Source organism: Pristiophorus japonicus, chromosome 8, assembly GCF_044704955.1.
Source record: "Pristiophorus japonicus isolate sPriJap1 chromosome 8, sPriJap1.hap1, whole genome shotgun sequence".
NCBI lineage: Eukaryota > Metazoa > Chordata > Chondrichthyes > Pristiophoridae > Pristiophorus > Pristiophorus japonicus.
Window position 1 is genome coordinate 233848814 of NC_091984.1, and position 18031 is coordinate 233866844.

The window sequence follows — 18031 nt, forward strand, 5'->3', positions numbered from 1 at the left end:
TAGAACATGGTAAAGGAAAGAATGTTCTGCGGCCCATCCAGAGAAAGGCACAAAGAAAATGCACAGTCAGGATGAGAGAAATTAAGAGTGGTGACCAAAAACTTGTGTTTTTTTGAGGAGAGTAATTTAATTATTTCTTTTTTTTTTAAAAAGAGGTGGAGAGGAGAAAAGGTTTAAACAGGGAACTCGGCAGAGTTGGTGGGAAGATGCACAGAAGGCCAGAGAGAAGATTGCTGAGATAGGACAGAGTGAAGCCATGGAGAGTTTTTATGGACAAGGATATTAAATTGATCACGTTGGGAAACAGGGAGCCACTCTAGGTCAGCGAGGATAGGGATGGTGGCAGAGCAGGACAGGGTATATCCAGTGGAGTTTTGGTCAAGTTGGAGAATGGAACATGAACACAAAGAGAAAAAGAACTTGCATTTATATTGCAACTTTTGTGACCTCAGGACGTCACAAAGCGCTTTCCAGCCAATTAACTACTTTGAGTGTAGTCACTGCTACCATTTGGGAAACTCAGCAGTCAATTTGCACACAGCAAGCTCCCACAGACAGCAATGTGATAATGACCAGATAATCTGTTTTAGTGATGTTGATTGAGGGATAAATATTGGCCCCAGGACACTGGGGATAATTACCCTGCTCTTCTTCGATATAGTGCCTTGGGATTTTAAGTCCACCTGAGAGAAGACAGGACTTCGGTTGAACGTCTCATCCGAAAGACCAGCAGTGGAGTAGTCGAGTCCAGAGGTGAGAAAGGCATGTACTAGGGCCGAGGTTAGGGCAAATATGAACAATGTTGAGAGGTGGAAGTAAGTGGTCTTAGTGATGGCAAGGATACGGGACCCGAAACTCCGCTCAAGCTTAAGCACGATACTGAGATTATAAACAGTTTAGCCCAAGATGGTGATTGGAGACACGGATGGACGAGGGAGTGGAGCTTGTAACCGGGGTGCCGACGATTATGGCTTTGGTCGTCCCAATGTTTAACTGGAGGAATTTATGACTCATTCACAAGGGGACGTTGGACAAACAGTCTGACAGCACAGAGTTGTGCAGGGGTCTAAAGTGGTGATGGTGCGATAGAGCTCAGTGTCACTGACGTGCACACAAAACTGACTATATACCTGTGGACAATGTCACTTAGAGGCAGGATGTAGATGAGGAGGGGAAACCAAGGATCTTTGAGGGACTTTGGAGGTGAAGGGAAAGGAAAAGATTATATCACTGGGTCGCTGCCTATGCTCAGGTAATGCATTGATATTCCGCTTCAATATTTATTTCAAATGGAGTGAGCTTAACATCACGGTCACCTGTATCCATATATAAAACTAGAAGTGACATATGCAGCCCTGGGTTATTGACTGTATTTCTGCCGGTTAATTTCATTTAGGCACATTGTTCGACTCAGTTCATCAACAGCACTCCCCGTGTAGAGAACAGTCACAATATATTAAATAAAAGCATGTTGAAATGCATAACTCTTTACAATCTGAATCTGAGAGAGTACTGAAAACAAGATCCTCCTCTTAGAACTACAACTCAAGACTACACGATGATTTAACAATGGTTGTACTTCTACAGAAAGGATGGAAGAAGCACACACTGAATTTCTATACAAGAGTACTGTAAAACCAGCAGCAACTTCACCTACTGAACAACATTTATTATTTATATAGCACCTTTAACATAGTAAAACATCCCAAGGCGCTACGCAGGAGTGTTTTAAGACAAAACAAATAAATTTGACACTGAGCCACACAAGAAGAAATTAGGGCAGGTGATCAAAAACTTGGTCAAAGAGGGAGGTTTTAAAGAGCGTCTTAAAGGAGGAGAGAGAGAGAGAGAGAGAGAGAGAGACGGAGAGTTTTAGTGAGTGAGTTCCAGAGCTTGGGGCAGCTGAAGGCAGACATCTCGGGGGGGGGGGGGGGGTTGTGGGATTGGAGGAGATTACAGAGATAGGGAGGGACAAGGCCGTGGAGGGATTTGTAAATAAGGATGAGTATTTTTAAAATCGAGACGTTGCTTAACTGTGAGCCAATGTAGGTCGGCGAGCACAGGGGTGATGGGTGAGCGGGATTTGGTGCGAGTTAGGACACGGGCTGCCAAGTTGTGGATGACCTCTAGCTTACGTAGGGTAGAATGTGGGAGGCCAGCCAGGAGCGCGTTGGAGTAGTCAAGTCTAGAGGTAACAAAGGCATGAGGTAACTCAGCATAACAAATGCTGGCACGGACATCTCCGATTAGATGCGTCTTTACATTTGTGAACTTAAAATTATACATATTTTAGTAAATAAATACAATTGAAACAAAACGCCCTCTGTCAAGCTGCCATGTGAGGCACATTTTTGGAGAATCTAATGAAATGACACATTGGCATGGATCACTCACCGTTTATGTCGACTCCTGTGACAGATGACCCAGACACAGCCGCACCGTCGGGACACTCTTCTTTGCTCCCAGTGCCTATGCTGTACGTTGAATTTGCCAGCACAACATCCTGTGCATGGGATGGGGCTGCCATCATTCTACAAAGCTGGCAATAATCGATGACACTTTACAGGGCTGCTCACGGTAAGCCAAAAGGTCGCTTTGTGCCATTAAAAAGGGAATGCGTTCTGCTCAGAGGATAGTTCAAGAGATTGCGTAGAGTCTGAAATGCAGCATCATCCGTCGACTGGGAGCTGTAGTATTTGGCAGATTCCAACGCGTCGAGGAGAGAGGCCTTTCCTACACGACCCTCGAGTCAGATGTTACAGGCACTGTGGAAGGACAACACATTAATCAGTACTTACAATATGAGGCTGGACAACATCAGGAATTACACGATAGGTTTATATATAACCTTCAGGGCTGCTGACCAAGGGACACGATGGGCCGAAACATAAAAATACATTGCAAGGAAATAAAACGCAAGGAACTCAGATGGTCATCCTGCTGGTGATACAGGGAAGGAGAGCACACTGCTGTTGAAAGGTGGACGATAACACGATGTATTGTTTTAACCTCTGCGTTGAACGGACTTAGACTGGTGTCGGAATCGCTGTATTACCAGTGACAGCACCTCAAAACTACTTTATTGGCTGTAAAGCACTTGATATGCCCCCCTGAGGTCGGGGCAGGTGCTATATAAATACAAGACTTTCTTTCACTACCATAAGCTCAGTTTGTAAAGCAGGGAATAATTGTTATTATATATAATCACTGCACTCAGTACTAAGCAGGTCCAATGCAGATTAACGTGGGTTTAAAATAATTGAATAAACTAGAGTAGTTTCTCTTTCCTCCCTCGACTCCACTGACAAGAATCTAAAAATAACAAAATTCAGCTATGGTTCTATACATGTATGTGTATTGAATCCAACATCTATATATATTGCCCTAAATTAAGTTTGAAACCAGCTTGAAAGTGCAAGAAATCTTTAGAAACTGAATATTGGCACAAAACATACTAAATATGCATAACTATGGCAGAAAATTGCAGTCAAGATTTCAACATTTTGTTGGTGGCAAATAATTAAAAGCCATCAGCACCTACACACATTTAATAACAATGTGACAGTCATGGCTCAGTGGGCAGCACTCTCGCCTCCGAGGTCAGAAGGTTGTGGGTTCAAGTCCCACTCCAGAGATTTGATTACAAAATTCTAGGCTGACACACCAGTGCAGTGTTGCGGGAGTGCTGCGGGAGTGCTGCGGGAGTGCTGCACTGTCGGAGGTGCCGTCTTTCAGATGAGATGTTAAACCGAGGCCCCGTCTGCTCTCTCAGGTCAATGTAAAAGATCCCATGGCACTATTTCAAGGAAGAACAGGGGAGTCCTGGCCAATATTTATCCCTCAACAAACATCACTAAAAACAGATGATCTGATCATTATCATTGCTGTCTGTGGGAGCTTGCTGTGCACAAATTGGCTGGGGCATTGCCTACATTACAACAGTGACCACACTCCAAAAAGTATTTCATTGGCTGTAAAGCGCTTTAGGACGTCCCACGGTTATATAGAAACATAGAAGCATAGAAAATAGGTGCAGGAGCAGGCCATTCAGCCCTTCCAGCCTGCACCGCCATTCAATGAGTTCATGGCTGAACATGAAACTTCAGTACCCCCTTCCTGCTTTCACGCCATACCCCTTGATCCCCCGAGTAGTAAGGACTTCATCTAACTCCCTTTTGAATATATTTAGTGAATTGGCCTCAACAACTTTCTGTGGCAGAGAATTCCACAGGTTCACCACTCTCTGGGTGAAGAAGTTTCTCCTCATCTCGGTCCTAAATGGCTTACCCCTTATCCCTAGACTGTGACCCCTGGTTCTGGACTTCCCCAACATTGGGAACATTCTTCCTGCATCCAACCTGTCCAAACCCATCAGAATTTTAAATGTTTCTATGAGGTCCCCTCTCACTTTTCTGAACTCCAGTGAATACAAGCCCAGTTGATCCAGTCTTTGATAGGTCAGTCCCACCATCCCGGGAATCAGTCTGGTGAATCTTCGCTGCACTCCCTCAATAGCAAGAATGTCCTTCCTCAAGTTAGGAGACCAAAACTGTACACAATACTCCAGGTGTGGCCTCACCAAGGCCCTGTACAACTGTAGCAACACCTCCCTGCCCCTGTACTCAAATCCCCTCGCTATGAAGGCCAACATGCCATTTGCTTTCTTAACCGCCTGCTGTACCTGCATGCCAACCTTCAATGACTGATGTACCATGACACCCAGGTCTCGTTGCACCTTCCCTTTTCCTAATCTGTCACCATTCAGATAATAGTCTGTCTCTCTGTTTTTACCACCAAAGTGGATAACCTCACATTTATCCACATTATACTTCATCTGCCACGCATTTGCCCACTCACCTAACCTATCCAAGTCACTCTGCAGCCTCATAGCATCCTCCTCGCAGCTCACACTGCCACCCAACTTAGTGTCATCCGCAAATTTAGAGATACTACATTTAATCCCCTCGTCTAAATCATTAATGTACAATGTAAACAACTGGGGCCCCAGCACAGAACCCTGCGGTACCCCACTAGTCACTGCCTGCCATTCCGAAAAGTACCCATTTACTCCTACTCTTTGCTTCCTGTCTGACAACCAGTTCTCAATCCACGTCAGCACACTACCCCCAATCCCATGTGCTTTAACTTTGCACATTAATCTCCTGTGTGGGACCTTGTCGAAAGCCTTCTGAAAGTCCAAATATACCACATCAACGGGTACTCCTTTGTCCACTTTATTGGAAACATCCTCAAAAAATTCCAGAAGATTTGTCAAGCATGATCTCCCTTTTACAAATCCATGCTGACTTGGACCTATCATGTCACCATTTTCCAAATGCGCTGCTATGACATCCTTAATAATTGATTCCATCATTTTACCCACTACTGAGGTCAGGCTGACCGGTCTATAATTCCCTGCTTTCTCTCTCCCTCCTTTTTTAAAAAGTGGGGTTACATTGGCTACCCTCCACTCGATAGGAACTGATCCAGAGTCAATGGAATGTTGGAAAATGACTGTCAATGCATCCGCTATTTCCAAGACCACCTCCTTAAGTACTCTGGGATGCAGTCCATCAGGCCCTGGGGATTTATCGGCCTTCAATCCCATCAATTTCCCCAACACAATTTCCCGACTAATAAAGATTTCCCTCAGTTCCTCCTCCTTACTAGACCCTCTGACCACTTTTATATCCGGAAGGTTGTTTGTGTCCTCCTTAGTGAATACTGAACCAAAGTACTTGTTCAATTGGTCTGCCATTTCTTTGTTCCCAGTTATGACTTCCTCTGATTCTGACTGCAGGGGACCTACATTGTCTTTACTAACCTTTTTCTCTTTACATACCTATAGAAACTTTTGCAATCCGCCTTAATGTTCCCTGCAAGCTTCTTCTCGTACTCCATTTTCCCTGCCCTAATCAAACCCTTTGTCCTCCTCTGCTGAGTTCTAAATTTCTCCCAGTCCCCAGGTTCGCTGCTATTTCTGGCCAATTTGTATGCCATTTCCTTGGCTTTAATACTATCCCTGATTTCCCTAGATAGCCACGGTTGAGCCACCTTCCCTTTTTTATTTTTACGCCAGACAGGAATGTACAATTGTCGTAATTCATCCATGCGGTCTCTAAATGTCTGCCATTGCCCATCCACAGTCAACCCCTTAAGTATCATTAGCCAATCTATCTTAGCCAATTCATGCCTCATACCTTCAAAGTTACCCTTCTTTAAGTTCTGGACCATGGTCTCTGAATTAACTGTATCATTCTCCATCCTAATGCAGAATTCCACCATATTATGGTCACTCTTCCCCAAGGGGCCTCACACAATGAGATTGCTAATTAATCCTCTCTCATTACACAACACCCAGTCTAAGATGGCCTCCCCCCTAGTTGGTTCCTCGACATATTGGTCTAGAAAACCATCCCTTATGCACTCCAGGTGCTTTATAAATGCAAGTCTTTATATAGCACCTTTACATAGTAAAACATCAAAAGTGCTATCAAAATTTATCAAGTCACACAAGAACATGTACCAAATGCTTGGTCAAAGAGGTAGGTTTTAAGGAGTGTCTTAAAGGAGGAGAGGTAAAGAAGTGGGAGAGGTTTACAGAGGGAATTCCAAAGCTTAGGGTTTAGATAGCTGAAGGCATGGCCACCAATGGTGAAGCGATTAAAATCGGGGATGTGAAAGAAGACAGAATTGGAGGAGCGCAGAGATCTCGGAGGGTCGTAGGGCTGGCGGAGATTACACAGATAGGGAGGGGCGAGGCCAAGAAAAGACTTGAAAACAAGGATGAGAATTTTTAAATCGAGGCATTCCTAGACGGGTGCCAAATGCAGGCCAGCGAGCACAGGGGTGATGGGTGAATGGGACTTGGAGTTAGGATATGTCTGCAGAGTTTTGATTGAGCTCAAGTTTACAGAGGATGCAAGGCTGGCCAGGAGAGCATTGGCATAGTCAAGTCTAGACGTAACTATGGCATGGATGAGGGTTTCAACAGCAGATGAGCTGAGGCAGGGACAAATATAGATAGCTGCACAGAACTGGTTTAGATTGTCTTTATACAACAGAGAATTGTGAATTTCACAAATGGCCTTTTGCGGATTTATGTCACATCATCGAGCTAAAATGGGAATATTAGCTCTGATGCACTGGTAAAACTAGTTATCATGTCCTTGTGGCTTTTAAAGGTATCGCTGCAGGCTTGAGCTTGCTTGTTAACACTGAATAAAACAGAGCGGTGAGAATGTGGAACTCGCTACCACAGGGAGTGATTGAGGCGAATAGTATCGATGCATTTAAGAGGAAGCTAGTTATGCATCTGAGGGAGAAGGGAATTGAGGATTATGCTGATCGAGTTCGAGGACTAAAGATGGGAGGAGGCTCGAGTGGATCATAAACAGACTGGTTGGGCCAAATGGCCTGTTTCTGTGCTGTATATTGTTGTATCTCAGTTTGAGACGTAGAACTACACTGTAGTAATGTGAATCCAACAGCCAAACACAGTCATCACAGTTTACTTGAGAGTTTAGTCATGTTTTTCCATTAAAAAAATGATTCAACAATTTGAATTGAGCAATGTAAATAATACAAAGTGGGAATTTATTACTGGAACAAATGAATCATCAGAGAGCAGTAATGAAGTGAATTAAGAGTAGACTTGCACAGGATACCAAGTGGCGTCTGGGACCGCGTCTGTGACTGCGTGGCTATCTCCTGCTACTCAACTGCTCTATAGAAATGGCATTTTTATGAAAAGGCTACGAAGTGTGCAGCAGAACGGTTTAATCTATAACTTTGGAAGTAAAAAGAAAATTGATTAAAAATACATGCTGTATCCAACTTATAAAAATAAAAGTTTATGGAGATTGGCTACTGAAACTTCCCTTGGCCCAAAGCCCATGTTCAGGCCCAAGAGCCTGTAATGGGATTTGATGCTGGGACAGAATAAATCTTGAGTTGAGAACTGCAAGTCTGTGGGTCTACCTCAGAAAACTGTGGACTAAAACTATTTGAGGAGAGGTCACAGTCTGCCTTCCTGTTTTAGTTTCTGGTAGGCTGCACCCTAAAACCACAAGGACAAGGAACTTGCTCCTGGCAGCTACCGAAAACCAGCTGCCAAGAGGCGTGCAAGAGTCCAATAAAGACTCTTATACATACATATTCATTCTTTCATTTCCCCTTATAGTCAGTCATCTGGCCAGAGCCAAGATTGAGCGCCCAGCGTGAGGGGAAGGAGAAGACGATCACTCCACCAAAGCACCCAAAAACTTTACATCCTCTAAATTGGTGATGCCCCATGATCAATCTAATTTTTGTTTAAAACCCAGGTATTTCTAATAAGAACTTTGTTAAATGTGATGCAATATTCTCACCATTTTATGCTCAAATCAAGATGGTTGAACCCGGGCAAACTAACAATAACTGATCCACATCAGCGATGCTCAACAATGCCCTCGCCTTGCTACATCATTGGAACAGGAGGAGGCCATTCAGCCTGTTCCACCATTCAATTTGATCATGGCTGATCTGTACCTCAACTCCATTTAACCACCTTCGCTCCACATTCCTCGATACCCTTCCCCAACAAAAATCTAGCAATCTGTCTTGAAAGCTCCAATTGTCCCCCCAGCATTGTGGGGGAGAGGATTCCAGATTTCTACTACCTGTTTGTGTCAAAAAGTGCTTTCCGATTTCCCTCTTGAATGGCCTAGTTCTAATTGTAAGATTATGCCACCTAGTTCCAAATTCTCCCATCAAAGGAAATAGTTTACTGTGTCTACCCTATTGAATCCTTTTAACATTATAAACACCTCGAGAAGATCACCCCTCAATCTTCTCGTGAATAGGTGTATCGCAGAGTCTTGGTCCATCAATCATTGACTTAGTCATGTGCGCAGGTTGTATAACACAACTCGTTTCAATACCGGGACACGTTATTTACAACCATATTTGGATCTTAAAATCTGCAATGATATCAAAAAAGCATCACTGCCACTTGGTGAGCAATCAACTTGGTTTTAAAATCAAGAACAAAACCTAAATGGCTTTCAAAAACATCCAACTCTTAACACAAAGTCGAATAAAAGTAATGGAGACAAGATAAACAAGACATTGCGGGAATGCTACACCCAAATCCTAAACAAGTTAGGCAGACGTCATTACTCTGGTTAAAGAGCTTTCACCACATTCTTACCCACTGCGCCATTCTAATCTATACACAAGTTTGATCAATATAAATGGTCTTAGAATTACTTGGACAGTGCTTGGAAAGAGTGACTCACTGTGAACCAATAGTTCCGGGGGGACAGTTTGTGCCAAACGTTAGTAAGATAAAAAAAAATAGTTGGACAGGAAGTTGATGCAGGATCTAACATCCTGCCCAGTTTATTCCTCAGGCGTGGCCACCTGACAATATGCTCTTTACAACAAAGGCAAATCCGGTTGAGGTGCTCCTTATCCTCTTCTTTGCTTTGATTTATCAATTTACCTCATGCCAGACGGCAAATGGAAGAGTGTAGGGTTTCAAATCAAATCAACTGGCTTTGAAAATGCTGCACTTCAGAATGGATTTAAATTAATAAATGAGGATGGACCAATTAAATCTGCAACTGATAACTAACCCAAGTAAATTCATACTTTGCACAGGCTGTACTTCATTTCTGGAACACAAAATCTACAAGCACAAACTACACAGATTCAGATTTAATGGTTTTAAAAATCCCATCCTTTCGGCCGTAGAATATTGATTTAAGTGGAGTGAAGTTCCGTGTTAATGGACTCTCTGTGGTTACCTCCAGACATCGAGGGCAGAGGTCCGAAGAACAACGTCAGTCTGTTACCTGGGCCAAAAAACAGCTGCCCTTTCTTTACTTGTAGCTACAGCCCCACCCTTTTAAAATAAACAGCAAATGGAAACAAAAATGAAATCATATTGCATTACAACAAAAATGTAAAAGGCATTCAAAAGGCTAACGTCCCACTAAATTAGAAGTACTTCAATAACAATTGTGAAGTTTAGCTTCACATAGCTTCAGAAGGATTAGAGGGGAGGTGAGGAAACATGTTTTCACCCAGAGGGTGATGGGGGTCTGGAACTCACTGTCTGAAAGGGTGGTCGAGGCAGAAACCCTCACCACATTTAAAAAGGTACTTGGATGTGCACTTAAAGAGCTGTGACCTACAGGGCTACGGACCTAGTGCTGGAAGGTGGGATTAGGCTGGATAACTCTTTTTCGACCGGCACGGACAGCATGGGCAGAATGGCCTCCTTCTGTGTCGTAATTTTCTACGATTCTATATTTGCTTAACATTATATGGAATGGCTTCTGAAGATACAGCATCACTTTACAAATGAACTCAATTTCTGAATCAAGGATGGCCGTGATAAAAATAAGGTTAATAGAAAAAAAAATTCAGTTAGAAAGGTAAACCCTTTTAGCCGAGATGCACAAACTGTGATCCACAGCCAGTCAGTCACATTAGTAAATAAATGTTAACTGGTTAAATAGATTAATACGGTTTCTAAACTCAAACTGTAGCACTTAACTGCTAACCTGTCCTATTAGAGATACTCATGTATCAAGGTTTACAATCAATTAACCCACTTGCTGTTGAATGCGGACTCTGATCGCCACATTCTGCCTCGGGAAACAATGAGCAGGGAGAAAAAATAATTATCTGTATAGATTGGGTTTTTGGGGAAGGGAGAGATTTCACTGCAATGCACTCGGAATGCAAGTTGCAATTGTGATAGTTTTATGGGTCATTTATACCACATTAGTGCAAAGGTGTTCACTTTGCATGGACACGACAGCTATAGTATAAATGTAGCCCGAATCCAGAGTAAACCTCCCGAGGCTCCTGGAGTCAGTTCAGTTTTCAACACCACATTTACCCTGCACAAGTCAGGCATTGGTGTGAAGCCAGAAATACCTTGCATTGATGCAAAACTTAATGTAAATGCACAAAAAAAAACAGAAAGGCTGCTCCCCTGACAGCTCAGAGGTAAAGCCATAGTCACCAAGTCATACATTACTTCAGCGTCGCTGGGTCAAAGTCCTGGTACTCTCTCCCAAACAGCACTGTGGGAGCACCTTCACCACACGGACTGCAGCGGTTCAAGGCGGCGGCTCACCACCACCTTCTCAAGGGCAAATAGGAATGACCAGTAAACGCTGGCCTTACTAGCAACACCCATATCCCAAGAACGAATTTAAAATATACAGACTACAAAGACTGCAGCTTGCTATGTCTGATCTCGGTCAGTATAGCAGCAAGCACACGGCAGTTGGCCAAAGCGCTTCTGAATTAGGCACAGTAGGGCCTTGGTGGGAAATACAGGAATGTAGCGATCTCTCTCGCTCACTACACAGTGACCAGCGTGGGGGCGTCTGCTGACAAATTGTGGCTGGGCTGGGAGGTGCTCCACAGCCAGATGATAGATCGGCACTTGCCATCAAAGCTCACCGATGAATAATCGCCATTTGAATGAGGTATCGGAAGCCAAGGGCTGCCTGTGGAACAATACATGTGTACTGTTACCTTCAGGAGAGGTAAATAGACCCAGCTATCAAGTTCATACTACATTCTACAAAGACCAGTTGAATTCCACTGATGACTTTCCTCGGCACCCAAAGAACGAGACCCACAATGTTTGGCGGATGACTGAATCATCTATCTACATTTATTCTTGCAACAGAGATGCCAAGAGTTTGGGAAACTCAAAGGGAAAAGAAATTCAGCTCGCCATGTTTTACTGAAAAAATGTGGAAAAATCTCTATGAAATACTGCAAGTGGGTATCTCTGCTTAAAATCGTCAATGCTTTTCTTAAATCATCTATTTTAATTGGGGTATATTCCAGATTTATTTAAATTAAAAGAACCAAAGTGAAGGGTGAAGGCCCATGGTGCGGGACAGAGCGATGCTGAAAAAGTAAATCATAAAGAAATGATTTGATGACATCAAGCTTGGGGTTTTTAAAAAAGGCTGAAGAGGGAAGGAGGAAGGAGAGAAAGATTGTTCAGAGAGCCTGCAAAGAGTTACAGTAGGAGACTGTGTGTTGAGTGAGGTGCGTGTCAGACAGTGGATGTGGAGTGTATGACAGCGGAAAATCCACACCACTAATCGGAGGTGCTGGGGAACACATCTTCTAAACTCACTGAACTTGCGAATTTGTCCCAATTCCACTGCCCTGCGACTGCAATAACCTGCTACATCCGCATTATCTTAGCTTTTCAGCATTTTAAAAGAAAAACTTGCATTTCTATAGCGCCTTTCACGACCACCAGACGTCCCAAAGCGCTTTACAGCCAATGAAGTACTTTTGAAGTGTAGTCACTGTTGTAATGTAGGAAACAATTTTTCTAAAAGCCTTGCCCCTTCCTCAACAAGAACAAAAACACCTCCAGCGTTGTCACTGGGAGTTTACTAAAATATAATGGTAGAAGTGTCAGATTTTCATATCGAGTCCACTCAGTCTGTGAAAAACAACCTATGTTACAATTATATATTTTGACTTTCAAATACCTGTACTGCTTTACATGTGGAATTCCATTTGGAACTATTATAAAACATAAAGATCAGCTTTGTCAGTATACTGAGGCACTTGAACGATTTAAACTTGAAAGGGTTTCTGTGGTGGCGTTAGTGGCAAAGGAATTGGGAGTGATGAGGTGATATATGACTATAATTTAAAACTTATTTTAAGTAATTTTTTGCAATAAGCTAAAATAAGATAAAACCGACTTCTGTCCGCCTACCTGCGTGCAACTTACCGTGTCGAAGCCCTGGACTGTTCTTTTCAATCAGGAAGACCGACCAACAAAGACTCAAAACAGATCAGTTCATCCATAAATGCTCATCAACTGGATCCCTAGGTCTGTATGAGCAAAGTGCTCGAACTCCTCTTTCATCATGAGCAGAAACCCTTTCAGGTTTAAATAATTCAGTGCCACAATATACCGACAAAGCTGGCTGGGATCATCCAGGACAATCAATAACAAAACGGAACCAAATTACCAGCAAACAGGATGCTCAAAACAGCCGAGTTAATGACAGATCCAAAGACTACCTCACCTTTCACTCAGTGTACAATAGGAAGCAGCTAAATACAAAAATCCAACATCATTTTCAAGTTACTACAAAGACCAGTAGAGTTAGCATTAAACTATGCAGCAAACGAGTGCAACACGTTTACACTGTTTCCAGCAACACTTGGTGACCAGATTATGAAGAATCATTCTAAATACGATGATTACAAAAACAAAATTAAGTCACTTAAAAAACTTATATGAAATTCAAAGCTTTAAATGTGACAGGATATACAGAACCTATGTACAATCCAAAAGAACAGGATTTTAATGAAAAATTTACAGCCTTCACATTCCCCCTCAACAGAGGACTCTGGTTTCAAAGACATCAACTATTTTCTGTATGTATATCTCACTCTTGCACACAGCAAACAGAGTGCTCTATAAATGGGCTTACTCGTTACAGCTGCATAATACAGGAATTCCCCAAAAGCACATTTAATAAACCATACTACACAATTTTTTTTTCTATGCTCGAGCTAAAATTTAAACTTGGCGGAAGAGAGGGGGGAGAGAGAAAGAAAGATGTGTATTTATATAGCACCTTTCAGGTCGTCCCAAAGTGCTTTACAGCCAATGAAGAACTTTTGAAGTGCAGTCACTGATGTAATCTAAAAACACGGCCTCCCTCTGTGCTGTAAAACTGCAATTCTACGAGACAACAACGTAGAGACAAGTGTAATGTAGGAAACATTAATATTCAAACTTGATACTGAAAATATGCTTGTTGGTTTATGGAGGGTAGTGTGACATTCCACAATGCTGCCCAAAATAACCACCAATGTGGTGCATATACTCACGTCACACACTATTTCAGAAAGAGCATAAATACCAAGATATTCAAGTCTGATGGGTCCCACGATAAACAGCCAGCACGTTCTTGTTAACTCCCTAACTCAGGATTTCTTAATATAATTTGTGATCACATCATAAAAAGTTTGCAGATGATACAAAAGTTGGCCTTGCAATTGATAATGACAGCTGGAGAATGAGCTGCAGACTGCAGGAAGATATCAATGAACTGGTCAGGAGGGCAGAACAGTGACAAATGGAATTCAATCCGGAGAAGTGGGAGGTAATGCATTTGGGGAGGGCTAACAAGGCAAGGGAATTCACAATAAATAGTAGGAAACTGAAGTGTAGAGGAACTGAGGGACCTTGGAGTGCACAGAGCCCTGAAGATAGCAGGACAGGTAGATAAGGTGGTTAAGGCGGCAAACGGGATACTTGCCTCCCTAGCATAGATTATAAGAGCAGGGAGGTCATGCTTGAACTATATACAACACTAGTTAGGCCACAGCTGGAGTACGGAGTGCAGTTCTGGTCACCACAATACAGGAAAGTTGTGATTGCACTAGAGAGGGTGCAGAGGAGATTTGCGAGGATGTTGCCAGGACTGGAGAATTTTAGCTATGAGGAAAGATTGGAAAAGCTGGGGTTGTTTTCTCTGGAACAGAGGAGGCTGAGGGGAGACCTTATTGCAGTGTATAAAATTTAGAGGCGCCGAGATCGAGTGGATAGGATGGACCTATTTCCCCAAGCAGAGGGGTCAACAACCAGGGTTCATCGATTTAAAGTAATTGGGGAGATGTTTAGAGGGGACTTGAGGGGAGATTTCTTCACCCAGAAGGTGGTGGGGGTCTGGAACTCACTGCCTAAAAGGGTGGTAGAGGCAGAAATCTCACCACATTTAAAAAGCACTTGGATGTACACTTAAGTGCCGTAACCTACAGGGCTACGACCAAGAGCTGGAAAGTGGGCTTAGGCAGGATAGCTTAGTCGGCCGGTGCAGACACGATGGGCCGAATGGCCTCCTCCTGTGCTGTAAATTTCTATGATTCTATGATTTATGAAATACTACCACTGTAATCTAAATTTAAAACGCTGTATTAATGGCGCCTCGAGTTTATCCAGTGAGTAGCGGATCTAGACAGAGCAGAAAGGTCCCAACCTGCACAGAGTTAGTTATCTCCATCAACAAGCTATAGGAATGCTGTAATTAGCCTCAGTACCCCTCGATTTTGAACAGTGGAAGGAAAGAATCAACCAGACATTCCCAATTCTGATCACTCTCCAGCGACCCTGCTGGAAGTGCTCGTGTGGGGACAGGATCAGGTTCAGCGGCAATACTACAGCCTGTCATCACGCACCAGCTACATCACACAAACAATGGTCACTTGGGGATGAAAGGCAGTAAGATTGGGAGCTTAAAACCAAGAAAGGGGGGAAAAACGGAATGGGGAGCAAGAGAGAGGGGAGACACTCAACAACAACAACTTGTATTTATATAGCGCCTTTAACATAGTAAAACTTCCCAAGGTGCTGCACAGGAGTGTAATAAGACAAAACAAATACATCTGACACTGAGCCACACAAGAAGAAATTATGGCAGAAAGCTTGGTCAAAGAGGCAGGCTTTAAGGAGCATCTTAAAGGAGGAAAGAGAGATATAGAGGCAAAGAGGTTTAGGTAGGGAGTTCCAGAGCTTCGGGCCCAGACACCAACGGTTGTGCGATTATCAGGGATGTTCAAGAGGGCAGAATTTGAGGAGCGCAGACATCTCGGGGGGTTGTGAGGTTGAAAGAGATTACAGAGATAGGGAGGGGCGAGGGGATGGAGGGATTTGTAAACAAGGATGAGAATTTTGAAACCGAGGCGTTGCTCGTCAGACACGGGACAAGTGAAGTGTTCAAAGAACCTCCCAGATATAGGACCGCTATTGTAGGCGAGAACCAACTTCGGTTTTTCAGTGTTAAGAATTATTGAAGAAAACTGCACTTCCTCAATGCAACTTTAGCAATGGAGATGTGGACTTTAATTTGAGGTTACAGGAGAAAGAGAGACCAAGAGTGTTGCTAGATCAAGGAGCAGACAAAAGGCAAGAGGTGATAGCCGCCAGATGTATTTGAAGTGTAAAGAAACATTAAAGAACTAAAGAAAACAAGGTTTGCATTGCTGTATTGAAGGCATAGAGATCAAGACGTGCTGGGTCGGGGGGGGGGGGGGGACTACAGGTTGTAAACACTGAGGGAGTGTGACCTGAAGGAAGTTAATGAATGTAGATTATAAAAACAAAACAATGGCTAGGATTATATAATAAATCAAGCAGGTTATTGATGTTAAGGAGGAGCAGAATGACAGAGCAGAGACCTGGGAACCCCATTAATAGTAAAAGAAGTGGAGTCATTACACACATACACACACCTCTCAAATGGAAATGGGATAGTCATGAATATAACTGGAGGGTGATTATACGATTAGTTGTTTAGCAGCGCACAGCGTCTGCCTGACCCTCTAGGTTCAAGAGCAACATTCCAGGGCTGTGCTGCATTGGCAACCTGATCGCCAGTAGGACCACGAGGCTGCAAGCTGCACTGGTGTCACAGATTACTCCAGGACCTACCTCCAAGGCGAGAAATCATTTGATAATTAAAAGCAGCTTCCAGAACTAGAAGCTAGAAATAGTGCTGAAGGAGAGGGGTCGGGGTCAGGCTCAGAGTATTCTTCTAGATAGGAGGCAATGGTCAGAGACCAAAAGGTGAAAAGACAGATACGGTACAAGAGTTAGATTTGGAGGTGAAGGAAAGTCCTAGATTATACGAATTTAGGGTAAGACTGAATGTTGAGTTGAGTCATTCACATTGGCAAAGTTCAGTGCTGGCTGGATCAGCAGAGGCAATGCTAATGGTGAGCACGGAAGTCATCAAAAAGGAGAAATTAAAAATTGATAGGATTAAATTGTTTGAAATCGATATTAAAAAGAATATAGATGATACAATTAATAAAGGGGGGGGGGGAGAAAGAGAGGATAAAATCTGAGCCACAAACCATCAAAGTCAGATGGTTAAAGGAGCACAGCAAACACCAAAACACAAACAAGGCTCACACATTACAAGTTACAAGTTGCGAGAAGGAAATCACTAAAAACAATGCAATTTAATAACCATTGGCCAGTAATCTGATGCAAACAAAACATATTTTGCCATTTTAAAATCATCTATAGAAACTCAAAAATAAATATACATTAATTCTTCATTTCTGTAAATGTCTACATAACTATAGACACAAATAATGTGCAATAGTTCAAGAATCAGGACACTAATGGAAATAGTTAAAAACCCAAATGGCAATATGACCCTCATTTCTTTCCTATGGTCTTGCCCATTACCTACCTCCCTCCTTTTCTTCCTACAAGCTTTTAAATCCCGAGCTTGGCCACAAACACTCGACCTTCCCTCCTGCTATTCTCCACCATTCTGCCGTGGTGAACCTTGTCTCACCAAACACAGACACATCCCTCCTGCTATTCTCCACCATTCCCACTAAACACACAGACACACTGCTGCGGCCAAGGCAGGATTCACCCCTCAGTGACAGAGGGAGGGAGACAGCCAGCCAGACACTCTAGACAGACTCTCCCCCCCCCCCCCTCCCCCAACCGCTCCCTCTCCTTCACTCCCCTCCCCCCCCAACCTCTCCCCTCCCCCCCCACAACCACTCCCTTCCCCCACCCCCCCACAACCACTCCCTTCCCCCACCCCCCCACAACCACTCCCTTCCTCCCACCCCCCACAACCACTCCCATCCCCCCCCCCCCACAACCACTTCCTCCCCCCCCACAACCACTTCCTTCCCCCCCCCAAACCCACTTCCTTCCCCCCCCCCACAACCACTTCCTTCCCCCCCCCCACAACCACTTCCTTCCCCCCCCCCACAACCACTCCCTTCCCCCCCCCCCCACAACCACTCCCTCCCCACCCACAACCACTCCTCCCCCCCCCACAACCACTCCCTCCCCCCCACACCACTCCCTCCCCCCCACACCACTCCCTTCCCCCCCCCCCACACCACTCCCTTCCCCCCCCACAACCACTTCCTTCCCCCCCCCACAACCACTTCCTTCCCCCCCCCCACAACCACTCTCTTCCCCCCCCCCCACAACCAC

At 43.8% G+C, this 18031-nt stretch overlaps 1 protein-coding gene across 6 annotated transcripts in view; it reads right to left on the minus strand.

Moving 5' to 3' along the window:
* golga3 (golgin A3) overlaps nucleotides 1–18031 on the minus strand; it is an 88707-nt gene that overhangs the window by 68727 nt on the left and 1949 nt on the right. For 5 of the 6 annotated variants that reach the window (XM_070888097.1, XM_070888096.1, XM_070888100.1 and 2 more), the window contains exon 2: nucleotides 2395–2765. In XM_070888097.1, coding sequence (XP_070744198.1) covers nucleotides 2395–2530 — 136 coding nt within the window. In that variant the 5' untranslated portion in view covers nucleotides 2531–2765. Of the gene's footprint in view, nucleotides 1–2394; nucleotides 2766–17258; nucleotides 17437–18031 lie in introns of those variants that run through there. The other variant, XM_070888099.1, reaches the window with a different exon arrangement.